Source organism: Zea mays, chromosome 3 (assembly GCF_902167145.1).
Source record: "Zea mays cultivar B73 chromosome 3, Zm-B73-REFERENCE-NAM-5.0, whole genome shotgun sequence".
Taxonomy (NCBI): Eukaryota; Viridiplantae; Streptophyta; class Magnoliopsida; order Poales; family Poaceae; genus Zea; species Zea mays.
In genome coordinates, this window is record NC_050098.1 from 198,954,062 (window position 1) to 198,980,225 (window position 26,164).

General features: G+C 47.6%; 2 protein-coding genes across 4 annotated transcripts; one reads left to right on the forward strand and one right to left on the reverse strand.

The window, feature by feature from the left end:
* Nucleotides 1–530: 530 nt before the first annotated feature.
* LOC100384198 (uncharacterized) lies at nucleotides 531–11,872 on the reverse strand. Of its 3 annotated transcripts, XM_020549947.1 has the most exons (10): nucleotides 11,400–11,783; nucleotides 10,424–10,703; nucleotides 10,203–10,317; nucleotides 9,878–9,944; nucleotides 8,553–9,598; nucleotides 5,384–6,948; nucleotides 5,183–5,286; nucleotides 3,152–3,948; nucleotides 2,764–2,876; nucleotides 531–1,187 (listed from the first exon to the last, which is right to left on the reverse strand). In XM_020549947.1, coding segments are annotated over exons 4-10 (3,918 nt in total). In that variant the 5' UTR covers nucleotides 9,879–9,944; nucleotides 10,203–10,317; nucleotides 10,424–10,703; nucleotides 11,400–11,783; the 3' UTR covers nucleotides 531–895. The 3 variants fall into 3 exon arrangements, with proteins under 3 accessions (XP_020405536.1, XP_020405534.1, XP_020405535.1); XM_020549945.1 differs by lacking the exon at nucleotides 9,878–9,944 and having other exon boundaries at nucleotides 11,400–11,872; XM_020549946.1 differs by lacking the exons at nucleotides 9,878–9,944; nucleotides 11,400–11,783 and adding an exon at nucleotides 11,202–11,362.
* A 5,180-nt stretch (nucleotides 11,873–17,052) lies between these two features.
* Nucleotides 17,053–19,081, forward strand: LOC100278542 (uncharacterized). The gene is given in 9 exon segments (NM_001151782.1): nucleotides 17,053–17,416; nucleotides 17,503–17,571; nucleotides 17,672–17,725; nucleotides 17,821–17,890; nucleotides 17,985–18,062; nucleotides 18,174–18,422; nucleotides 18,536–18,581; nucleotides 18,680–18,758; nucleotides 18,853–19,081. Coding segments are annotated over 9 exon segments (1,065 nt in total). The 5' UTR covers nucleotides 17,053–17,089; the 3' UTR covers nucleotides 18,946–19,081.
* The last annotated feature ends 7,083 nt before the right edge of the window (nucleotides 19,082–26,164 follow it).

A 26,164-nucleotide genomic window follows, 5' to 3' on the forward strand; every position in this document is an offset into this window, starting at 1 on the left:
TTGCTCAAAGAAGTTCCTAGAGTGATGTAAGAGGAAACAACTAGATCAAGGATGGATACTCAAACACCTAAGCCCAATAACATGTTAGTGCCACTCCTTGGCCCAATAGTACCCTCCTTAGCCCAAAAGTCCCACGACCCAACAATGTCGTTCTTGTTCATGTTTCGCTTGGATAAAACTTCAACCATAGCTACATAGAGGATTCAAGGATATTCCAAAAACTTAGGATTCAAGGCTATTCCAAACACTTGAACTCCAAAAGATTAAACCGAGAATTATGATACCACCTTGGGCTTATCAAATCTTATTTACCATGACTACTAATAAGACATCAGCATAAAGAAGCTTTTCAAAACTAAATTTGTTAGAGAATTATTTGTGGCTCAAAATATCTTCGAAAAGCTTAAATATTTTGGCTATTTTATGTACGGAGAAGTTATTATTGGATAAAATCCATATTGACACCATCATCAACGACTTCGCATATATATACTTTTAAAGTAATACCGTAGTATGAAAAACTTAAAACCTAAGGTAATACCATACTTTTTATTTAACTTGTTGATTAATATGAATATTTTTTAGCTACACCTAGAGTGTTTGTATTAGTAACATTTACATATTAAAAATAACTAAAAAACTTCTATTTTAAATCTTATCCTGGGTCCCTAAAATCTCATAACGGCCGCTGCCTGCTTCTCTACACTCAAGAACATAGCATTGGCAAAAAAATGGCGATCTTCATAATACTTTCACATCTCCACACCCGTGAATAAACATCATCCTCTATGTAGTGTCAAAGCAAGGGAGTAATCCAACGTCATGTTATAAGACCATCAAAATTGCACAGGGCATTCTTCACTGATCCATGTAAGGCCCAGCCAACATATATAGGCTAACAGCTAAAAAAGGAACGAGCTAAATATTGATGCTCGCTGCTTAACTGGACAAACCATTCAGAAATCTGTTTCATTTCCACATCGAAGGAACCTGATAATTGTCTACTTCCAGTGGCAACAATTTTATCAAATGGCAGTGGAAGGACGCTGACCAATGCACCAATGGCAGTAAACTGAACACTTAAACTCCATGATTTTGTAAAATGTGCCCCTGTTAACAATAACGATAATTTGTTCCTTAGCTTACTAACACTTCTCTCCTCGTAACCAACATCATCGACAAATGACCTATAAATTGGGACATGAACAGAGTACATCAGGAATAAATTTAGAAATTAGAATAGTCAGAACAAAAGATATACTTGGAACTTGCATGAATATATATATATATATATATATATATATATATATATATATATATATATATATATATATATATATATATATATATATATATATATATATATATATATATATATATATATATATATATATATATATTGTATGCACGCGTGTGTACTCGTGCTCGATCCAAACGACAAAATAAACATTCATTGCAGAGACCTAAACATTTTAGATCATGTTGGTTTTAGCTTGGATGATGGAATACTGAAAATTAATATCTCAATTTTCGGGGAATGGGGAAAAGGTAGAAGAAAGAATGTGCCAAGGTCCAGGTGTTTTAGACATCACACATCTGAAATTTTGCAATTGCCCTACAGGGGAAGTCACCAAACAGCTATACTATATTATGATCTTTAAATCAACCTGTACAGTGAAATAACTGATAGAATGACCAGGCCTAGCTGTCATGTAAAGCTGTGTGTAGCATAGTTCATGACTGAAAAGTTTTTAGGACTTAGGATTGGATTGATTAGTGAGGTTGACCTATACAAATTCCTATAAAAAACAACAGTTTCAATTTAGGGTTATAGCCATCCAAACTTCCATCAAGAACGAGATTTGAATGATTTTTTTCTGATTGCACAGGAATTAGTTCCTTGTTATATCGGTGGCTTCCGTATATATGCTTCCTCTTATGGATAGAATGATGTGTCACTAACTGTAATCATTTATGATTATATATATATATATATGTGTGTGTGTGTGTGCGCCCCCCCCCCCCCCTAGTCCCAGCCCCTTTGGTTGTGTGCGGCTAGGGGTGGTAATGGATCGCGATCCAAATGATTCTTCACAAATTGTTAGGGCCCTAAATAAATTTTAGTTCAAAAATAAATAGAAATAGAGTCCGATCCTAATCCTATCAATCCTTAAATTTTATAGTGTAAAATTTAGAGCCCATTGTTACCCCTATGTGCGGCATTACACCACTCTCTTCTCAATCTCTCATTTCTATACTATTAGCATATAGGCTATGCTAACGCTATGATCCCACGGAGGGGAGGGGTCGACGGTGACGGTGGCAGCGTGATGGAAGGGTTGCTGATCCCGCCGCCGGCAGAGCGTGAGGGAGAGGAGGCAGCAGGGTCACTGGGGATGGGGAGGGATGAGAGATGATCCAAAAAGTATTGTCCATTAGATTTTGAGTAAGGGAGAGGGGGTTAAACATCGATCTAAACCGTTGGTTTTGATGGTGTGTTAAGTCTAGGTGCAATTTGTTTGGTGGATTTAGCGGACGTTATGGTTGAGAGTGATTTAGTTGGGCGAGTTTTGCAAAGTTTAAACTGGTGGATTATATAGTGGTATAGATACATGATTCCAGGTATAACAGAGTGCCACATACAACACATACACGTCAAGAATTCTATGGTGGTAGATTCTCTATTCATGCATTGGAAAATAAAACACAAAGAAAAGCATGAAACAGCTCGATACAAGACAGTATATGGGCAACAGGGCAAACCTTCCAAGTTGGCTCACAAGTACTAACAGAGCAGCTGAATAGTCACGGCACATGCACAATTCCAGAATCTCCAGAAGACGGATAACGACATTGTTGTATGTCCACTCGCAGCTCTAAAAATGGAGTCAAAAGAATCAGTTGATACTGGAACAGATCATATAAGTTGATCTATAAAAGTCATAAACAAAATTTATAGCTATGCATGGATGATGGTAATGCTCAACAAGCAAAATCCCAATTCCAAATTGGTTAAAGTCAGAATCAATGGCTTACATCCCAAAAGTTTATATTAGCACATCAAAATTTGTATGCATGTATACTTGGTGTAAAAACTAAAAATATCACTAAGAGAACAAAAATTAAACAGAGGTCACAGACATGATCATACCATATAGATCCCAAAGAGCTCGAGCAAAGAAATTAGCTCGGTGAAGTAGCATAAATTAATCTCTGCTGGGTAGTTATGAGTATCCTCAGATAGTTTTCCTTGCTTGAAGATATTACAAGTTTCACTACATCTGGTATCAAGTCCACTTGATACCATATGCGAACTGCACCTTGTGATATTTTCATTTGAGCAGGTGCGGTTGTTCCATTGCAGAGAACATAAATCCAACTCATCCAACAGTGAAGAGATGAAGCCATCAATGGAAACCGTATCCACATTAAACAGACAATGTGCACAGGATGGTAATGTTGTTGGCTTGTTTGACTGGATATATGATGACACAAGGCACAGAGAAGTGTCGTTGCTCTCAAGAAGCAGGACAACTAACCGTATAGTTGTCATGAGAAAGTTGCAACTCTTTGGTGCGAGAAACTTATCACCACACATGGAAGCAAAGACATGGAGAGCCAGTAGAGTCCACAAAATATTACTTTTACCCATCTGAAGAACTTTGTACGAAACCTCTAATACAATGTCCACTCTACCAACTTCCCCGCATATTGAAGCCAACAGAATGCAAGCCGCGATAAATTCATTTATTTTTGCAGGTTTAACAGATAGCTGTACACCAGTTTCATCATCCAATTCATGATCCTTGTTTGCGCCAAAAACCTTCTGTCCTGTTTTCTCGCAGACTACAACTTCTTTGTTCAGGAGAAAATCTTCAATTAAGGAGTTAAGAAGATCAAGGTCATTCCCTCTCAGAATGGTCCACCTTGTTTCCATATGAGATTTCACTGCAAAGAACATAACAAATTAAAATTGTAACCCAGGAGTTAGCATATGGTGTGATGGTACTGATCAAAAACTATCAACAACAACAACAACAAAGCCTTTCAGTCCCAAGCAAGGCCACTGATAGAATGATACAGCTGCATGACAAGCAACCCCTTCATAGACAACTAGTGGCCACATCTAAAAGGCATTGAAGACTATGATCAGACATTTTCATTATTAACCAGAATAAAAAGAGAGGAAAGTTCAACATACAAAGTTTGGACAGAAATCTAACTACAAAGACAGAAAGATGATGACAACAACAATAATATAGCCTTTTAGCCCCAAGCAAGTTAGGGTAGACAAGTTGAAACCCAATAAAAACCACAAGACTAAATCTTTAGGTGTATTCCATCATTTGTCTTCTTTTACTACCTCTTCCCATGTCAACTTTGGCCTTCCTTTGCCCCTCTTCCCAATACTATCGCGTCTTAGGATCCCACTACGCACTGATGCCTCTAGAGGTCTCCGTTTTACATGTTCAAACCATCTCAACCAGTGTTGAACAAGTTTTTCTTCAATTGCTGCTACCGCTAGCCTATCACATATACCATTGTTTCGGACTCGCTCCATCTTGTATGGGCAAACACAACATACGCATTTCCGCAACACTTATCTACTAAATATGTTGTCATTTTATAGGTCAATATTGTAAATCATACAAGATAGCAGGTCTAATCGCCATCCTATAAAACTTGCCTTTTAGCTTGTGGTACCCTCTTGTAAAAAAAATCGACCTGCAGAGGTAAGACCGTACCAGCGGCATTATATTAAGAATACCTTCACACACAGGTCGAGAAAACCCCCCGAACCCCTGCCCCACCCATACACAGCGGCACCATAGCACATGTGAGAACGATCGTGACCGGACCTTAGACCTGTGCTTTGGCATGGGACAGACGGGGAGTCGAACTCGAAACCTGAGAAGTGCAACTCAGACCACCTAACCAACTTAGCTAGTCACATTGCTTTGATTCTATGACTAAATCTTCATCAATATCCCCATCTCTCTATAGCAATGATCCTAAATACTGAAAGGTATACTTGTTGGGCAATACTTGACCTTCCAAACTAACATCTTCCTCATGTTCGGTTTCAGTTCTACTGAGCCTAAAACCTTTGGACTCTAGAGTCTACCGCTACAAAGACATAAAGAAAGCAAATTAAATTGTAAAAGACTTTCAGATGTCATACCACTCGACGAAAAAGCTGATGAGGCAAAATTTCCATCCACAAAAGTTTCTTCAGTGAATCTAGTATCCCACAACAAAAGGGAAAATATGAGGGAAACCTTCTCGCTGCAAAAGAAATCAGATAATTTATTTTTTATAAAAAATGCAAATGAAGAGTGAATGAGTGATCAAGCCTGAGTTAAACAAGTGCAAACAAACCTACTCTATAGGTAGCATTGTGTCAGTTGACACTTTATCAAGCAGTGGACCATCAACTGAAGCTTCGTCAGAATGCTTTTGAGATTGAGAACTCAGTATCTCCCAATACCGAAATATGTTAATCATTTTGCTTCTTTTCATTCTTGTAAATCCAACTAAGTGCAATGGAGGGTTTTCGGATCCATGATGGTGCCGAAGCAAACTATTCGAGACCGAATTGTTTGGCTTGGTCACTGTTGTTTCACTTGTCCGAACATTAGCTTGCAGCCCAGGACTTGATTTGTCACAAATCAGATGTGAGTTGTTTTTGTTAGACACTTCCTTGGACAAATGTAAAATGGAATCTGAATGACCACCTCCCGATAACATTGGTCTGCTTATACTGTCTAATGCCTCAGCAGAAGATGCTACAGAATTCTGGGCCACATGCTCATGCAAAAGGCTGTCAAAAGAAGTGCTCGCTGGCACTACAACCAAACTGGTGCTACAAGAAACATTGACAGCTGCATTGGATTTATCATTCACAAAAAGAGGTTTAGCAATGCCACTACACTCGATTGTATTTGACGACGGATCAAGCTGGATATAATTTTGAGTCGATTTCTGAATTACAGGCTCTTTAACTTCCGATGCTTTGGACCTTGTCTTGGAATCAATGGCATCAGATCCTAAGGCAGGACAACCGTTGAGAGATCTACCCAAGCTGTGAGGTTCTGCATACGTTGGCAGTTTAGTTCTACGGGGTCGGATGATGCTCAGGTTTGGTGAATGGGGTCTCTCCTTTGCCTTTCTAAACTTTTCCTCATCTGCATCATCATCCAAATTGAGCAACTTTAAGCAGTTTTCCCTGACCATTTCCTCAAAGGGGATCAATGAAGCAAACTTGCTACTAGTACAGCCATTTCCTCCACAAGACACTTTAGAAGGGAAACTGAATGAAGGAGCTTTATCCATGTCACCTTCAGTAACACATATGGTGTTATTTCCTTGCTGCAGACACAAAGGATCATCATCAAAGGATAATGCAACATTTGAAGTGGTAGCAGGCACCTTTGATTTCAAATGTAGCAAATCATTTTTTGAGGGAAGAAAAGCAGAGGGGTCTTGAGACATTTTGGTGTGTTTTCTCTTCCTATCACCACCAAGTGTTTCTCTTCTATCTGTAAGCGTACCACAAGGCAATGCTCTATCATTTCTAATTTTAGGAGCCAGCTCGGGAACAACTGAATCCTGTTTTTTCCTGATATCTGTCGATGAGACAAATAGGTTATCCTTGCCCTGTGAGCCCATGAATTTTTCATCAGATATGGATGTTGGACATGAAGATCTGTGCTGACATTTTGACTTCAGCAGTCTGTGAGAGCTACCAAGAGGGGGGCATAATTCAGAACTAGTACCTGAGATTGATCGTGAGCAGCTTTCTCTGGGCAACTGATATGAAGTGTATTCACTTGGGATAGAAGAGCCAAATGGAACTGTCCCAGCCTGCAACCGAAAATATGGGGCAGGAACTGAATCATTAGGAAGCAGCTTCTGTTCAAAGCCATGTATCTCTGGATGCTGATTCAACTGTAAATATGAGACAATGCCAGTAATTGCATCAGTTTATATAGATAGAACATAACAAGTACAAATGAACTTAACAAAACATATGCAATATATCAGGAACAAGATCAAAGAATACGCTGCTCATATCTACTAGAACATATAATTTATGAGTTATAACTGCTCATTCATAGTCAATGTACAGTGATCTAGAGGGAAAACCAATATTGTGGCATTTCAATGCATAACAACGTTACCTGTAATATATTAGTTTGGCCCAGCATTCCATTCACAGAAAACATAAAGACAAAAAAACATCATGTTTGTCATGTGAAGTCACAGCCTCCCTCCCGGCAACCACAACATTGAAGACAGCCCCTCTGTTTCACAAATTCTGACTATTATCTTGAGAATCGTCCTTTTCGAAATGTTTGCCCTTTTAAAACAGGTGTGGCTACAGCAATAATTCCCCTCTCTGATAATATAATAGGTTGAGTAGTTTTATTTTACGGTCTAGTGCCACATTGTCCATGTGGTGGGTGCAGCCTTGGAGAAATATCATGGAGTGATTGACTTAAAAGTTACACATTTTACCTAAGAGTCCCGAATTTTCTATTTTTATAATTTTTTTGTGTAGTAGCCAGGAAAAAATTGTAGAAATGATGATACTGTCATCAGACTAAAGAAGTAGCATGATAAAATTTCTGCAACAGTGTGTGGAAACGGCCAGCTTCCGAAATAAATGATGATAAACAGAAAGCAATCAGCATGAAACAATTATGTATACAATACTTGAATGCGATAAGTTTTTATTAGTATGATCTGACGTGAAATGGTCTCTAGCTGAGTTGGTTAGGTGGTCTGAGTAAGCACTCCTCTGGCCCTGAGTTTTGAATCCCAATGGGAGCGAATTTCAGACTGAGGTAAAAAAAAAAAGGTCACTTACCGGTTCCCTTGGTTGTGTGCACACGAGATGGACTGGCCTGTAGGGAGGCGTGTAGGGGCTGGGAGCCTGGGAGGGCTCAAAGCACAAGTAAAGATCTGGCATATAGAGTGCGGTCCCTCGTGCTGCACGAGGGACCAGCTTTCGTGACCTTTCTTGGTCGGGGCTTTGATTGAGCTTCTTAATATAATACCATGGGGGCGGTCTTTTCGAGTTTTATTAGTATGATCTGGCAGGCTATATGCAATTAAATGAGAAAAATTAATCTTGTCGACCACCCCAAGTATGAAGTGACATGGGTTTGTGACCAGAGAGGAATATATAACATTTACATGTAGTAATTGCAAGTGCATATCTTATGCGCTTCCCCCACTCATATGCTTTAAAAAACAAAGGATATTTTTTAGGACAAAAAACGAACGCTAAAAAAGGTGCTATTTCAGATACCGAATGATTGTCCCCTATGATTTCATTAACAACTCATTTTTTTATTAGCATGAGAAGAAAGGAAGTCCATGAAAAAAATGCCAAATTGCACATATTTGAAGAACACTATAACAGTTCATTGTTGCTACTAGGATGTAAGAGTTACCTATTGGCTATTGCTAAGAAATTCTTGATTTTACCCAAATTACCACCACAAACATAGATGAAGACAGTAATAAATACCATGCAGGATACAGACCTGTGTTAAGACATGAATATCTTCAACACCACGTGCAAGGTGGTCATCCAGCATGTTAAACCGACCCAGTAGCTGTGTCCAGTCTTGCTTTAAACTTTGAAGCTCTCTTCTTATTAAAGCAGTTTTTGCTTTATCTAGCTTGGACACATTCTTGACATGCTTTAGTTGTTCTTTTTTCAGCTTAAGTTTCTCTTTGAGAAGCTTAACGTTTGCATTCTCAGAAATTCTATCAATGTGTCGCCGGCCACACTTGCCAGAAGAAATTACATCTCTACCTGCAGAGAATTCATTTGCCTTTCTCTGTAAACATTCAGTCTGTTCTCTCATCTCTTCTAATTTCTGAAACAAATGGTCTCCTCGTTTTTTCTCTTCTATTGCATTCTTCGTTTCAACCTGTATGCTAGTTCGCAAATGTTCATTGAGTTTCTTCTGCTCCTCTAACTTAGCAAATAAATTGTCAGCACGGCACTTTTCTTCTGTTACTTTTTTCTTCTCAACTTCAACAAGTGTTCTATTCTTTTCAGATAATGATTTCTCTGAATCAGCACGTTTCTTTTCTCTGGCGACCTTCTGCTTCTCCGCTTCAGCCCTTTTAAGTATTTCTTCTGTTTTCTGAATTTGAGCAGTCAACTGAGCTCTGAGTTCATTTGCTTCACTCCTCAACCTTTCACATGATGCTCTCCAATCATTGGCAACTTTTCTTTCAGTATCAGCAACTCTTCTATACTCTTCAGACTTCTGTGCTTCTGACTTCCATATCCTTTGCATTTCTAGAGTTTTGCACTTTTCTTCTTCAATTTTTTTCTTCTCAGAAGTGATCTTCTTCCTTTCTTCTCCTAAAATCTGTATGAGCTTTCTATTTTCTTCCTCTAATTCAGAGATACGTAAAAGTTCATCATTATTTTTGCAGGTATTTTGTGTTTGCTTCAAACTCATGTTCTGTGTCTTTAATTCAATTATCTCCTTTTCCAATAGATCTCTGGCATCAGACTCAGTTGCCCTAGCTGCTTCTGCTGAATCACCTCGGAGGTGTTCCTCCTTGCACACTATTCATCAAAGGAAAAACAGAGAGAGTACAACGTTAAAGCATGATACACATAAGAATGGTTTCAAGATGCATACATGATACACTGTTCATCAAGAATACATATGCTTTGGGTGGGTGACATCAAATCATGTAATCAAGTGTTTTAGAGTGTACTAAGTTAAGGATAAAATTGGGGGGGAGGGAGCCTAATAGATGCTAACGAATAAAAGATGCATTGAAGAGAAACCAAACATGATGTTAACAAATACATGAAGCATTATTGAGAAACCAGACATACTTTGAAAGACATCTTCTCTGTGATAGGCACCTTCTGTTAAAATTCCTGCTAGCACGCTACTAGCATGCTATGAAATTAGAATTTAGAGCATTAGATACTTCACAGAAGTAGTTTTTTATAAGAAAAAAGTTCACTTTCTTTGAATGCAGCCTTAGGTATGAAAAAAGGAAGAGCCAAAATACTAGACATAATGCGTACAGTCTGAACATGTGCATTACCTCGGCATAATTAAGGTGTTCTTTTTGTTTCCATTTGTAACTAGAATCGCAACGCAGAAAAAGAAAGCAGAACACTAGGAAAAGAAATCAGGGAACACAATAGGAACCTTTGCTGAGCTCCGAGTTCTCCTTCCGCAGCTTCTCGTTCTCAGCCTGCAGGAGCTTCACCGCCTCCCGCAGCGCCGTCCGGCTCCTCACCAATTTCTGGCAATTCTTCCACTGCTGTAGAACCCAAACCCCAAAAGGAAACGCCCCCAAAAAGAAGGCACGTCAAGAACAGAACAAGACAGAATGCGGTGTCATGATGAGAAGAGGGAGGGTCAATTACCGTCGCGCAGCACGGGTTGGGGCCGCCTACGCCGGCTGCGGAGGAGGAAGAGGCCGCGAGCTGGGCATCCAGCGAGGATGTGGGCTCTCTTGGTTCCGCCGCCATGGGGCGGCGGCGAGAGTCCGATGGAGAGGAAAGGTTTAGGGTTTTGAACGAGACAGGAACGTAGAGTCTGGAAGCGGAGACAGTGGAACCAGTAGCCGTTGGACCGACTCTCGCTCTGACTCTCTGAGGCCCGAGGTGAGAGGTCTGAGCCCAGAGCCCGCAACAGCCGGCCCCTCTGAAAAAAAAAGGAAAATATATAAAAAGGAATGGAAATATAAAAAATGCGCCGTTGCCGGGGATCGAACCCGGGTCACCCGCGTGACAGGCGGGAATACTCACCACTATACTACTAATGTATACGATCCCAAATAAACATTAACCATAATTCAAGATAAGAATGTCCTTATTGTTTTTATAAACTAGGGAATTATAGATATAGAGCATGAGTACCACACACGAGAGATAAATACATGCTGCTATTCTATCAGTTGCAATAACAATATCAAGAAAATCATGGTATAGTCCAAATAAAAACGTAGACAATGTTCTATTAGGAAATTAGCCTCAACTGGAAAAACGATATCGTTAGCCTGTAACTTAGACCAAACAGCCTGCATTGGCCCTCAATCATAAATTACACCTTCTCCGTAAAAAAAGATGCAAACAGAGACAAGAAAAAAAAAAGAGAAGAGGATACAAATCAAGCCAATGAAACAGATCCAAAACATCGTACCACAAAACACAGCATCACGTAAGAGCCATTACATACAGCGCACCAACTCGCCGCCCAAATCCGGCTACCGGTGCACAGATCCAGGGCCAAATCCCGCCAAGCAAGCAAAACAGAGAGAAGCGAGGAAGCCTCCGCAGAGACAGGGCGCAAGAAAAAGGCGCGAGGCGCGTGGAGGCGACACAGGAATCGATCCCATACCTTACCCTGCGGGCGAGGACAGAGCATAGGGTGGTGTCGTCGCCTCCCCACCCACGTGGTTGCCGGAGTGCCCTGCCACCCTGCTCCCGCAGGCAGCCCGCGCGGACCGGGGGGGACGGAAGCGAGCCGCACCGGCGGCGGCGGCGTGTGTGGGACGGGAATGAAGAAGGGGAAGCGGCGGGCCTTCCGCTTTCTACCCTCGTCGCGCTCCGTTACTTTTTATAACTTTTTTTTTGGCCTGCTTTAAACCCTAAACCCCAAAACACAGGTCGTCTTCTCTTTCTACTATACGGAGCCGCCTGCTAATGGCAACTTGTCATCAAGGCGTTTGCTCGAGAAGAGGAGTTGGCATCGATGCTGCCGGATGGCTTGAGATCGCGCGCTGCCTAATGCATTGTTAATGACGACTAGAAAAAGAACCGCGCTTCGTCGCGCCCTACTCGGCCAAAAGAGTAGAGTTTAGAAGGGCATTACAAAGAGCCAAATCACAAAAAACCCTTGTAAAGGGCAAAAAATGTGGATCCAGATAATTTGAAACTGCAACATTTGTAAACCCCATGTTCAGAAGTTAAAATAATGAAAAAGACATGATACATATATCTAAGACAATTTACAAAGTATGTTAGATATTGGTCCAAAACAGATTTGTATACATGTTCCAGGTAAGCGAAACATATTGAAATCTACATGTGTTTGTACAGAGCTAGATTGCACGCCACCTATAGTCACTTTTAATAATAAAAAGGCATGTTTGAGTCTGCTACATATTTTACACTCAGCAGTTAGCGTCATGGCTTACTACATGGCATTCATTCACTCTTATTCTTAGCCTGATAGATGCATATATACCGCTGCAGTGAGGCAACACAGGAACATAAACAGAGCAATCTGAAGCAGACCTCTAGGTACAGCAATAGGACCAATGACTTTCAACTAATAAAAATGACAGTCCCAGTAAGAAAACCTTTTGGCATGTAAGGTTGTCAAAAGTTACTCTGGAAAGAGATACTCAAGACAACATTCAGAGATTTTTTTTTAGTACCTTAGTTAGTGAAAACTCGAGACCAAAAGCAAAAAAGAAGAAACACCACCAAACTGAGCAAAAATATTCACCTGAGTTGCACACAACAATTCTTATAAGTATGTTGACTTCAATATGCCAAATGAAATTTATCTTCTAGCGAGAGCTGGGAGTTCCAAAAGTGATCACAACGGTTTCAAAACGATCAAAAATAGGTTGTATTGCAAGTGAAGCATCATGGCAGCTCAACTACAGAACAAATGAGTTCATTAGTAGCACACTAAAGAAGCGAAGTGGTTATAATTTCATCATGGTCATAAAGAGTGGTCTGGGTACCTGAATATGTATGTATGTAGGTTACTGAAGCAGATCAACCACAAAAGTAAGTCATAGCATAGAGGACAGTACTTGTAAATAAAAATTCTAAAGCTCAAGTTTGTGACCAACTGTTCTTTTCATTAAACAAACATAAAGAAAACAAATATTCCATAGTACCAGAACCAGACTTTTTAGAAATCAAATTTCAAAAAATTACGGTTAGCATAGAACTCAACAAATTTCCCGACAACACAATGTTTACTAAGCATTTGAGTTATGCTGAAACCAAGTCCATGGTTGTAACTTCATTCCCCGGCTTGACTGATAACTTAAAGTCAACAACCCCTAGCAAGACCATGTCCATTGGCTGCATAAAGAAAAAAAGACATCAATCAATATGTATGTATGTGCGCTACTGAAGCAGATCAACCACGAAAATAGAACATAGCATAGAGAACAGTACTTGTGCATAAAATCTCTGAAGCTCAAGTTTGTGAACATTTGTTCTTTTCATTAAACAAACATAAAGAAAACAAATGGTTCATAGTACCAAAACCAGACTTTTTAGAAATCAAAATGTACTTCACCTACCAAGCATTGCATCTTCCACCTCTATACCACCAGCTCTCCACCCAACAACTCCAAGACCAACTATCATAGTTGTGTGGGAGTCAGTGCCTATGACGCTGTCAGGGTAAAAGATCACACCATTGTTGAACACAGTACTTGTGCATAATATCTCTGAAGTTCAAGTTTGCGAACATTTGTTCTTTTCATTAAACAAACATAAAGAAAACAAATGTTCCACAGTACCAGGAACCAGACTATTTAGAAATCAAATTGCACTTCACCTTGCCAAGCATTGCAGCTTCAGCCTCTATACTACTAACATACACAGTACAAATGAAAGAATTGTCTGGCTCTAGGAGCAAATTTGTTTTTCAAGTGTAAAACATAATAGGAAAACAAATCAAACTACTTCTTGATAAGGCAAATACTTGCTAGCATCGCATTAAAAATCTTCAATAATGAAGGTGAAATAGAGCAAAGTTGAAGTAAGAGCAAACAAGCACCATAGAGAGGAAGTGAATGACCAGAAACAACTCCTGCAAGCACAACAACACACATACTTGTTCATGCATTTTAAAAAGGTTTATATGAAATGTTTATATGAAATCTGATTATTCACTTAGTCTAAAGAAAAGTGTTGACTTGTAATAAATAAAACTAACCTTGTTAGAAAGAGGGGCAATGTCATAATATTGTATTGTGTAATAACATTCTAGAGACCACATGGCAGAAAATTGCTATATGCACTACCATTCCTCGATCGCGGCAAGTTGCTCATACCATAATACAAAGGCACTAAATTTCTCCGATCACATGGTTGTCATTGTGCCCCAAAACAAAATAGCATCAGATTGTAGAGTTGGAGTTTTAGAACTGATTGATAAACATTACCTAGCAAACAAAAAGGTACTTGATATTAACTTGGATTTATTCTCTATGTTGTTAGTAGAATTGTTGTGGTCTAGTATAACAGTTAATTTCTTTACCTGTGGCAGTTAAAAGTCACTACTACAAAATTATGTATCTTCAAAGACAAAGGTATGAAACAGTGTTTGAGACTGCACCCAGAACAAAGCGTTATCATGATGTTCCCCCCAACCCTGCTCCCACTGATTCATCAGTGCTCTGAAGCATGGCGTACTGGTGACCTTGGTCCATCTGATTAAAAAGAAACATATAATATTCAGAATAAAAGTAAACTGCAACCATACAACATCAAGTCACCGATAGGATAATACTATGTAAACATACTTGATGATGTTGTTTCTTCAAAAGAAGAGGTTTTGGAATCAACATCCAAGGTATAGACACTAAAGCAAGAAGAAGCAGAACAAGTTGCTTTGGAGAAGGAGAGCGGTTAGGCATGATAGACCAGTTTGCTTCAAAGAAGAGAACTTATCAACAAGGAATATAGACCAACACTGTCTTCTAGCAACTAAACAACCTGTTCACACTAAAGTCATCTGTTGGAAAGCAGTCTCATACTTTCATTCCCATACCTTTTCTACAAGTTTGGTATAAATCAATCGGCCATAAAATGTAATAAGTTTACATAGCAAAGAATTCATCAATACTGATAAATCAACAATATCTAGCTATTATCATCACCATTTTTCTTCAGTATCCTGCAACAAAGCCCCTCATACTCTTGGCCTAATAAAAAATAACAACAAGCATCAGTGCCAACACGATATAATATACGAATTTTTCTTTAGGTCACCTAAAAAGTAGTGTTGCAATGTCCTCGTACGACCTCGGAGACACAGGAGCCACACACTTCGTAGCTTTAGTATGAGGAACTTTGTATATCCCCTACAATTTTTCATAGGAATAGTGAACTCCATGGCTAAAATGGCTTAAAACACGAACAAAATACCTAAAAAACTGTAGACAATTAAAATAAGAAAATACCACCACACAAGCTTGCAGGAGAGCTCCCAACTTTCCACGGAGTTGCACGAGGCTCACGTCCAACCAATGGTTGCAAGCACGCAAGGATTGAATCACCCGTCGACACACGCCACACCAAAGAAGGAGAGGAGCACTGATAAGCACCTTGGCCATCGCGGTGGAAATAATTGGAATTTTGCCACTCAAAACATTTGTCTTTTTGTTATATAATTGCAGTGTCGAGCATGACGTGGGCGTGGTTCTGGAGTAACCACACGGCGACGCACCGCCTTTATGGTGCGCGGAGACGGCAGCCTCGATGACATTGGTGCAGGTGGAACACGCCATGCCGGTGATGCACACGTGCGACTCCATCTCCTCATCGTACGAGTCGAGCAGCGCGACGTCCTCCATCTCGTCGTCGCGCTCGCTCGCGGGCTAGTGTCGCCCGCTGGCCTAGATCCGCCTCCTCGTACGCGAAATTCGAGCGAGGATCTAGCAACATGAGTGGGAGCATGTTAATCCAAGATAAAGAAAAATCAAACTTCTTTTTTATACAAACCGGAGAGCACGAGGGTGTAGGGGCACGTAGCTCGAGGTCGACATGGGAGGTGGCGCCATGTTCGTCCTCGGGTGGCCGCAACCACCATAATGTCTCGTCATCACCGTCGGTCGTGATCATCTGAGGCTGAAGAAGAGACCTCAACATTCTTCTTCGTCTTCCCCTTATTTGCCTTCTTCACGGTGGGGGTTGTCTCCTCGGAGCTGGTGATGCTCCTCTCCTCCTCGCTAGAGGACGCGACCAACAGAGCAAAAGAGGCGATTCCTTCGCTTTGTTCTTTTTTCCTTATTCTCTTTCTTCTTGGTCAAAGAAACCCCCTCATCTGCCTCCACGACGACGTCGGGCTTGAGCTGTTTGCGTTTGGTATTCTTGGAGGCAGAGTCATCGACGACCATGGGCTCGACGGTAGCGGCGAGGGTGAGACCGCGGGAGATACCACAAGTAACTGCGTGTGGCTGCTGCTAGTGGCGTGGCGTTGGGGGTGGGGGAGTGGACAGGACGTGGTGAATAGGAACGGAGTCGCTCACTTCTGGGAAACAGTCAAGCAGGCAGAGTGAGGGAGCGAGCAGCAAGCACCGAGGATTCGTTGGGTCGGGGTTGATGCGACGGGACGAAGAGATGAGGACGTGCACGTTGGTCTAATGGCCTGTGCCCACCAACACGGGGAGATGTGCGCTGCGGAGGATAGGTCCTCTGTTCCATCGTTCGCACGGTGTCTGTGGTGGCCGATGGACAGTTCTAAAATCTCAAAGCCTGCCACGTGTCAACGTGCAGCTAAACCTTTTCTCCGTGAAACCCTCCGGTGCGAACAAATGAGGTCAAGTTTTAAGAACTCTGATTTTGTCAATCTTAAAATTGGCTGACTTATAAAATAACATGTGTGCATTTGTTTGGTAGTGAGTAAACAAAAAACAACTTTTTCACGATGTCGCCGCACTGATCCACCACGAATTGAGAAATCGCGTGGCCCGCGAAGAACAAACACGTCACACATGAAGCGTCTGCTTCAAAGGATCTGAGTGGATGGGTGGAAACGGCTTCATTGCACACCGTTCAGCACTGAAATTTATGAATCGGAGTCGGAGAGGAGCACCGAACACTCGGCCGTCGCCTCGTCGACCCGGTCACCAAAGGTGGCACGCAAAAAAGCCCAAGGACAACTCTCTCTGTACGTGCGTCGCGAAGTATTCAAATGCACGCAAAGCAGCCCCGCCACTCGTCGCGCCCCCACAGCAGTCCACGGCCCGAGCTCTCCCGATGATAAACCGCGGCTCCCAGCTTCGGATCTCGCTACCCGCACACCCACCATCAGCACGCTCCCGGACTCTGATGGCGCTGAGCCCCACGCCCACGGCCGTTGCTGCACCGCCGCCGGAGCCGGGCCCCGAGCCCGCGCCGTCCGCTGAGCTGCCGCTGCCGGACGCCATCGCGGCCGCGCTGCCGCCGGACCCGTACGAGCAGCTGGAGGTGGCGCGCAAGATCACGGCCGTGGCCGTGGCGTCCCGGGCCTCGCGCCTCGAGCTGGAGGCCGCGCGGCTACGGCAGAGGCTGGCCGACAGGGACCGCCTCGCCGCCGAGCTCGCCGACAGGGCCGCCAAGCTCGAGCAGGCGCTCCGCGACGCCGACGCGCGGCTCCGCAGCGCACTCGACGACAACGTGAGGTTTCATTCTCCATCTCGCGCTCTCTGCCTGCTTACTGATGAGCCGGTTGATTTCGGTTGCGATTCTGTGCGTCGGCGAAGGCCAAGCTGGCCAAGGAGCGGGACTCGCTCGCGCAGACGTCCAAGAAGCTGGCCAGGGACCTCGCCAAGGTGATGTGATCGAGATCAGTACGTGCACCTCAGCCGTGACTGTAAGCTCACATTAGTTCTTCCTTCTTTTTCTTTTCTGTTTCTTTTAACTGACATGCAGCTGGAAACCTTCAAGCGGCACCTGATGCAGTCGCTGGGCGATGATAATTCCCAAGTGAGTTGATGATCCTCCTCCTGCCTGCGTTTCCTTCTCCGTTGGTTTATATCCTCAAGAAGAGCACTCGTGTTCTGTTTCGTGCCCCTCAACAGACTCATCATCAGGAAACAGTAGACATAAGAACCTACGAGCAATCGGTGGCAAAAGCGAATTCCTGGAAAGGTACTGTGTCCCTTGCTGCCATGCACAACGTCTCGTCGTCTCACTCTCACCACTCTGTTCATACGATCTGATACGGCCCTTTCCCTTTCTGAAGACGGGCTAGAGAAGAACAGCCATCCTGTATCCTCTCTATCCGACGAGTCCGTCGAAGCCGACAGCGTAAATCAGGAAGGTAGTATGATCAGTGACCAAGACACGCATCTCCATAATTTTTGCAAGTGTTTATCGACTGATGCTCCTTGGCCCTGTGTCCTGCACGCTTGCTTTGCTTCGAGCTGAGCAGTGACGACGAGGCCATTTGAGCAGAAACTGACCATCACGCACATCACTCCACGCCTCACCTCGGATCCTGCGCCGAAGCTGAGAACCGCCGCGACATCCCCGAGAAGGTACTCCACGGCGGTGTCGCCCAAACTGGCGTCCGGCGCCACCTCGCCGCGATTGGAGGGCCACATGGCGATGTCGCCATGGCTACCCTCGAGCAAGATGTCCTCTGCAGCCAACTCGCCACCTCGTGGACAGTCTATCTCAGGTGGTGCTTTGTGAGGCATCTTGTCAGCATTCAGATAGATCCTTTGCAAAATAATAATAAATAAATAAATAAATAAATAAATCCTGACATTTTCTCGACGGACTCTGAATCAGGACGCGGTACAAGAGTAGATGGCAAGGAGTTCTTTCGTCAAGCAAGGTATGGTTATCCCCCACGCTTGCCTGAACCCTGATATATGCAGACCTGCGTCCATTTCTTCATAGAAAAGTAGCTTAACTTGGTACTCGCATCCCCAGACACCGCCTGTCATACGAACAATTTGCGGCTTTTCTTTCCAATATCAAGGAGCTCAACGCCCATAGGCAATCTCGAGAGGTGGGAAGCTTTGACCGAGCTTCAATCTTCAAAAGACCTGTTCACAGCTTCAGGCACCGAATCGTTGATATTCGCGTATACTGTTGCGATGCAGGAGACCCTGAGGAAGGCGGACGAGATCTTCGGTGCAGAAAACATGGACCTCTTCAGGTCGTTCCAAGGGCTGCTTAGCCGCAGCCTATCGTAGTAAAAAGGAAAAGAAGCTTGCCCATTCTATCAATTACTACTCCTTGTTGCGGTTGTTCATGATTCATATGGACAGGGCCGACAGCAGGTATACGCTTTGTGTATAATAAATAAAAAAACGACGTGGACCGTACTAAGACGTGTGCCAGTATAAGGCTGTCCATCTAAATTTCATCCTTTAAAGAAATATTTTTTTTGACCTTTACAGTATAATTTAAAAAAATTTATTCTCGATATCTTGACCATTTCCAGCAATATTCTCTAAATTTCGTCATTTATATTTTATCCTTATTTTTTTCCCAACCATCATATTTTTCTACTTGGGTCGTCAGCATATTTTTTTTCGCTTGTGCAATCCGCTAGAATTTATTCTATTCGTTACTCTATTCATTATCATTAATGTGCTACGTGATGGCAATAAACAAAGGTGGCAGGCGGAGCGGAGGAAAGAGTAGAGGACACTCCACATTTGGAGGACGGCAGGTGCGTCTGCTATTGTAGCGGACCGTTTACCGCAGTCTGCTGGAGAGAAAAAAGACTCGTCATTCGCTAAATATAGAGTACATGAGCGTATATTGAAGAGAGTCTTAGACTTTGTTCAACGGTGCTGTCGGGGATCATAACTAGGGGTACCCTCAAGGCTCCTAATTCTCAGCTGCTAACCCCCATCAGCATAAAGCTACAAAGGTCTGATGGGTGCGATTAAGTCAGGGATCAGTCCATTCGAGGGACTCGATCACGCCTCGCCCGAGCCTAGCCTCGGACAAGGGCAACCGACCCCGGAGGATCTCCGCCTCGCCCGAGGCCCCCCTCCAGCGGCGAACATATTTCCGGCTCGCCCGAGGCTCTGTCTTCGCCAAGAAGCAACCCTGACCAAATCGCCGCACCGACCGACCAAATCGCAGGAGCATTTAATGCAAAGGTGGCATGACACCTTTATCCTGACGCGCGCCCCTCAACCGACAGAGCCGAAGTGACCGCCGTCACTTCGCCGCTCCACTGACCGGTCTGACAGAAAGACAGCGCCGCCTGCGCCGCTCCGACTGCGGTGCCACTTGACAGAGTGAGGCTGACAGGCGGTCAGGCCCGGCCGCAGGCACCATAGGAAGCTCCGCTTCGGCCGACCCAGGGCTCGGACTCGGGCTAAGCCCCAGAAGACGGCGAACTCCGCTCCGCCCGACCCAGGGCTCGGACTCGGGCTAAGCCCCGGAAGACGGCGAACTTCGCTCCACCCGACCCAGGGCTCGGACTCGGGCTAAGCCCCGGAAGACGGCGAACTCCGCTCCGCCCGACCCAGGGCTCGGACTTGGGCTCAGCCCCAGAAGTCGACGAATTCCGCTCCGCCCGACCTAGGGCTCGGACTTGGGCTCAGCCCCAGAAGACGACGTACTCCACCTCGCCCGACCTAGGGGCTCGGACTCGACCTCGGCCACGGAAGACGGACTCAACCTCGACCTCGGAGGAGCCTCCACATCGCCCAACCTAGGGCGCGGGCCGGCCACATCAACGGGAGGCGCCATCATTACCCTACTCCAAGCTGACTCAGGCTACGGGGAACAAGACCGGCGTCCCATCTGGCTCGCTCCGCCAGATAGGCAATGATGGCGCCCTGCACGCTCCCTGACGATGGCGGCTCTCGGCCCCCTTACGAAAGCAAGAGGACGTCAGCAAGGACTCGACAGCCCCGACAGCTGTTCCTCCGCCAGGCTCCAGCGCTCCTCCGACGGCCACGACATCACACAAACCGGGCGCCAAAATCTCTCCGGCCGCCACGATGGCGTGTACTTAGGGCGCTAGCTCTCCTCCGCTATACACATAGCACTCTGCTACACCCCCCATTGTACACCTGGATCCTCTCCTTACGCCTATAAAAGGAAGGACCAGGGCCCTCTTAGAGAGGGTTGGCCGCGCGGGGACGAGGACGAGACAGGCGCTCGCTTGAAGCCGCTCGCTCCCTCTCCCGCGTGGACGCTTGTAACCCCCCTACTGCAAGCGCACCCGACCTGGGCGCGGGACGAACACGAAGGCCGCGGGATTTCCACCTCTCTCACGCCGGTCTCCGGCCGCCTCACTTCCCCCCTTCGCGCTCGGCCTCGCGTCGACCCATCTGGGCTGGGGCATGCGGCGACATTCACTCGTCGGCCCAGGGACCCCCCGGTCTCGAAATGCCGACAGTTGGCGCGCCAGGTAGGGGCCTGCTGCGTGTTGACGAACAGCTTCCCGTCAAGCTCGAGATGGGCAGTCTCCAGCAACCTCTCCAACCCGGGACGGTGCTCCGTTTCGGGAGTCTTGAGTTCATGTCCCCTGACGACAGCTACGACATGATACTCCTTCCACCGCCGTGCGACAGCGACAATGGCGGCCGACAGCCCGCCCGCCGGCGGCGGAGTCGACGACGTCTTCCCCGCGTGGTGGAAGAACAACATTCGAGCTCACCCCGTCCTCTCCCCCGCCGACGGAGGAGGAGGCGGGGCAACCAAGGCCAAGCAGGAGGCAGCGCCTCGTCGGCTGTCGAGCGAGTTGACAGCACCGGTGCCCCAACGGGGGGTGCGTCGGGCATCGACCTCGCGTTTGAGACGAAGACGAGCGTCGTCTCCCCGCAACATGCCGATTCCGAGAAAACGGACGACGCCAGCGCGCTCGCAAAAGGCTTGCTGGACGTCACCCTCGTACCTGAGACGACGGTGCGGTCAGTCCCCGACGTGACTTCATCACCGTCCGTCGACCAAGAGGTACCGACCGATTCCCATCTCATGCCTTTCGGATCCAGCCTCAACCCGCCGAGCGGCCTCGCTTTGGCGGACGCTCTCGTAGAGGCGAGTCCAAACCCTCTGGGGTATCGTATGCGGTCACCCTAGGACCGGCTGACGGACGTCTCGACCTATGGGCCCTCTGGGTCCGAGGAAGACGACGCGCCCGACTTCTGTTGGGATTTCTCTGGACTTGGCAACCCCAGTGCCATGCGGGACTTCATGACCGCATGCGACTACTGCCTTTCCGACTGTTCCGACGGTAGCCGTAGCCTCGGCGACGAGGACTGCGGTCCGAGCCGCGAATGTTTCCACGTCGATCTAGGGGGTCCCTCTGAAGGCAACCATCTCGGTATGCCGGAGGACGGTGATCTCCCTAGGCCGGTGCCTCGCGTTGACATCCCACGGGAGCTAGCTGTGGTCCCCGTTCCGGCGGGGGGTCACGACCCACAGCTCGAGCGAATCCGCGGGGTGCAAGCCAGGCTCGACGAGGGGGCAGGAGCACTTGAGCCGATCCGCCGGGACGTCGGGCAGGAATGGGTGGGCCAGCCTCCGGCCGGAGAAATACGTCATCTACCCCAGGGCTTCCAGCACCGCATCGCCGACGATGTCAGGGTCAGGCCGCCACCCGCATCCAGTGGGGTCGGCCAGAACCTGGCTGCAGCAGCAATGCTTCTTCGTGCGATGCTAGAGCCATCAACCACCGAGGGGCGGCGAATCCAGGGAGAGCTCAAGAATCTCCTAGAAGGCGCCGCGGTCCGGCGGGCCGAGAGCTCCGCCTCCCGAAGGCAGGGGTACCCCTCGGAACATCACGTCGCGACTTCCCGATTCATGCGGGAAGCCTCGGTCTACACCGGGCGCACGCGCAACACAGCGCCTACGGCCCCGGGTCACCTCGGCAACGAGCACCATCACCGCGACCGACGGGCCCACCTCGATGAGAGGGTGCGCCGAGGCTACCACCCCAGGCGTGAGGGACGCTACGACAGCGGGGAGGATCGGAGTCCCTCGCCCGAACCACCCGGTCCGCAGGCTTTCAGCCGGGTCATACGACGGGCGTCGTTCCCGACCCGGTTCCGACCCCCGACTACTATCACAAAGTACTCGGGGGAGATGAGACCGAAACTGTGGCTCGCGGACTACCGTCTGGCCTGCCAACTGGGTGGAACGGACGATGACAACCTCATCATCCGCAACCTCCCCCTGTTCCTCTCCGACACCGCTCACGCCTGGTTGGAGCACCTGCCTCCGGGGCAGATCTCCAACTGGGACGACCTGGTCCAGGCCTTCGCCGGCAATTTCCAGGGCACGTACGTGCGCCCTGGAAACTTCTGGGACCTCCGAAGCTGCCGACAGCAGCCGGGAGAGTCTCTCCGGGACTACATTCGACGATTCTCGAAGCAGTGCACCGAGCTGCCCAACATCACCGACTCGGATGTCATCGGCGCGTTCCTCGCCGGCACCTCCTGCCGCGACCTGGTGAGCAAGCTGGGTCGCAAGACCCCCACCAGGGCGAGCGAGCTGATAGACATCGCCACCAAGTTCGCCTCTGGCCAGGAGGCGGTCGAGGCTATCTTCCGGAAGGACAAGCAGCCCCAGGGCCGCCCACTGGAAGATGCCCCCGAGGTGTCAACTCAGCGCGGCGCCAAGAAGAAGGGCAAGAAGAAGTCGCAAGCGAAACGCGACGCCGCCGACGCGGACCTTGTCGCCGCCGCCGAGTACAAGAACCCTCGGAAACCCCCCGGAGGTGCCAACCTCTTCGACAAGATGCTCAAGGAGCCGTGCCCCTACCACCAGGGACCCGTCAAGCACACCCTTGAGGAGTGCGTCATGCTTCGGCGCCACTTCCGCAAGGCCGGGCCACCCGCGGAGGGTGGCAGGGCCCACGACGGCGACAAGAAGGAAGATCTCCAGGCAGGAGAGTTCCCCGAGGTCCGCGACTGCTTCATGATCTACGGTGGGCAAGCGACGAACGCCTCGGCTCGGCATCGCAAGCAAGAGCGTCGGGAGGTCTATTCGGTGAAGGTGGCGGTGCCAGTCTATCTAGACTGGTCCGACGAGCCCATCACCTTCGACCGAGCCGACCACCCCGACCACGTGCCGAGCCCGGGGAAATACCCGCTCGTCGTCGACCCCGTCATCGGCAACGTCGGGCTCACCAAGGTCCTCATGGACGGAGGCAGCAGCCTCAACATCATCTACGCCGAGACCCTCGGGCTCCTGCGTGTCGATCTGTCCTCGGTCCGGGCAGGCGCTGTGCCTTTCCATGGGATCATCCCCGGGAAGCGCGTCCAGCCCCTCGGACAACTCGACCTTCCCGTCTGCTTCGGAACACCCTCCAACTTCCGAAGGGAGACCCTGACTTTCGAGGTGGTCGGGTTCCGAGGAACCTACCACGCGGTACTGGGAAGGCCATGCTACGCGAAGTTCATGGCCGTCCCCAACTACACCTACCTGAAGCTCAAGATGCCGGGCCCCAACGGGGTCATCACCGTCGGCCCCACGTACAAACACGCGTTCGAATGCGACGTGGAGTGTGTGGAGTACGCCGAGGCCCTCGCCGAGTCCGAGGCCCTCATCGCCGACCTGGAGAGCCTCTCTAAGGAGGTGCCAGACGTGAAGCGTCATGCCGGCAACTTCGAGCCAGCGGAGACGGTTAAGTCCGTCCCCCTCGACCCCAACAGTGACATCTCCAAGCAAGTCCGGATCGGCTCCGGGCTCGATCCCAAATAGGAAGCAGTGCTCGTCGACTTTCTCCGCGCGAACGCCGACGTCTTCGCGTGGAGTCCCTCGGACATGCCCGGCATACCGAGGGATGTCTCCGAGCACTCGCTGGACATCCGAGCCGGAGCCCGACCCGTCAAGCAGCCTCTACGCCGATTCGACGAGGAGAAGCGCAGAGCCATAGGCGAGGAGATCCACAAGCTAATGGCGGCAGGGTTCATCAAAGAGGTATTCCATCCCGAATGGCTTGCCAACCCTGTGCTTGTGAGAAAGAAAGGGGGGAAATGACGGATGTGTGTAGACTACACTGGTCTGAACAAAGCATGTCTGAAGGTTCCCTACCCTCTACCTCGCATCGATCAAATCGTGGATTCCACTGCTGGGTGCGAAACCCTGTCTTTCCTCGATGCCTACTCAGGGTATCACCAAATCAGGATGAAAGAGTCCGACCAGCTCGCGACTTCTTTCATCACACCCTTCGGCATGTACTGCTATGTCACCATGCCGTTCGGCTTAAGGAATGCGGGCGCGACGTACTAGCGGTGCATGAACCATGTGTTCGGCAAACACATTGGCCGCACGGTCGAGGCCTACATCGATGACATCGTGGTCAAGACGAGGAAAGCCTCCGACCTCCTCTCTGACCTTGAAGTGACATTCCGATGTCTCAAGGCGAAAGGCGTCAAGCTCAATCCCGAAAAGTGTGTCTTCGGGGTGCCCCGAGGCATGCTCTTGGGGTTCATCGTCTCCGAGCGGGGCGTCGAAGCCAACCCGGAGAAGATCGCAGCCATCACCAGCATGGGGCCCATCAAGGACTTGAAAGGCGTACAGAGGGTCATGGGATGTCTCGCGGCTCTGAGCCGCTTCATCTCACGCCTCGGCGAAAGAGGTCTACCTCTGTACCGCCTCTTAAGGAAGGCCGAGTGCTTCACTTGGACCCCTGAGGCCGAGGAAGCCCTCGGGAACCTGAAGGCGCTCCTCACAAAGGCGCCTATCTTGGTGCCCCCAGCTGCCGGAGAAGCCCTCTTGGTCTACGTCGCCGCGACCACTCAGGTGGTTAGCGCCGCGATTGTGGTCGAGAGGCAAGAAGAGGGGCATGCATTGCCCGTTCAGAGGCCAGTCTACTTCGTCAGCGAGGTACTGTCCGAAACCAAGATCCGCTACCCACAGGTTCAGAAGCTGCTGTACGCGGTGATCCTGACACGGCGGAAGTTGCGGCACTACTTCGAGTCTCATCCGGTAACTGTGGTGTCATCCTTCCCCCTGGGGGAGATCATCCAGTGCCGAGAGGCCTCGGGTAGAATCGCAAAGTGGGCGGTGGAAATCATGGGCGAAGCAATCTCGTTCGCCCCTCGGAAGGCCATCAAGTCCCAGGTCTTGGCGGACTTCGTGGCTGAATGGGTCGACACCCAGCTACCAACAGCTCCGATCCAACCAGAGCTCTGGACCATGTTCTTCGACGGGTCGCTGATGAAGACAGGAGCCGGCGCAGGCCTACTCTTCATCTCGCCCCTCGGGAAGCACCTACGCTACGTGCTACGCCTCCATTTCCCGGCGTCCAACAATGTGGCTGAGTACGAGGCTCTGGTCAACGGGTTGCGGATTGCCATCGAGCTAGAGGTCCGACGCCTCGACGCTCGCGGTGACTCGCAGCTCGTCATTGACCAAGTCATGAAGAACTCCCACTGCCGCGACCCAAATATGGAGGCCTACTGCGATGAGGTTCGGCGCCTGGAAGACAAGTTC

What these genes read in the sequence shown, in the direction of transcription:
- LOC100384198 (XM_020549945.1), bottom strand. Translation starts at nt 10,528, where the DNA reads ATGGCGGCGGAACCAAGAGAGCCCACATCCTCGCTGGATGCCCAGCTC. An exon ending in ATATTCATGTCTTAACACAG is followed by an intron (nt 6,949 to 8,552) that starts GTCTGTATCCTG and finishes TCATATTTACAG; the next exon opens with TTGAATCAGCATCCAGAGAT. An exon ending in CTTGTGAGCCAACTTGGAAG is followed by an intron (nt 1,188 to 2,763) that starts GTTTGCCCTGTT and finishes CCCAATTTATAG; the next exon opens with GTCATTTGTCGATGATGTTG.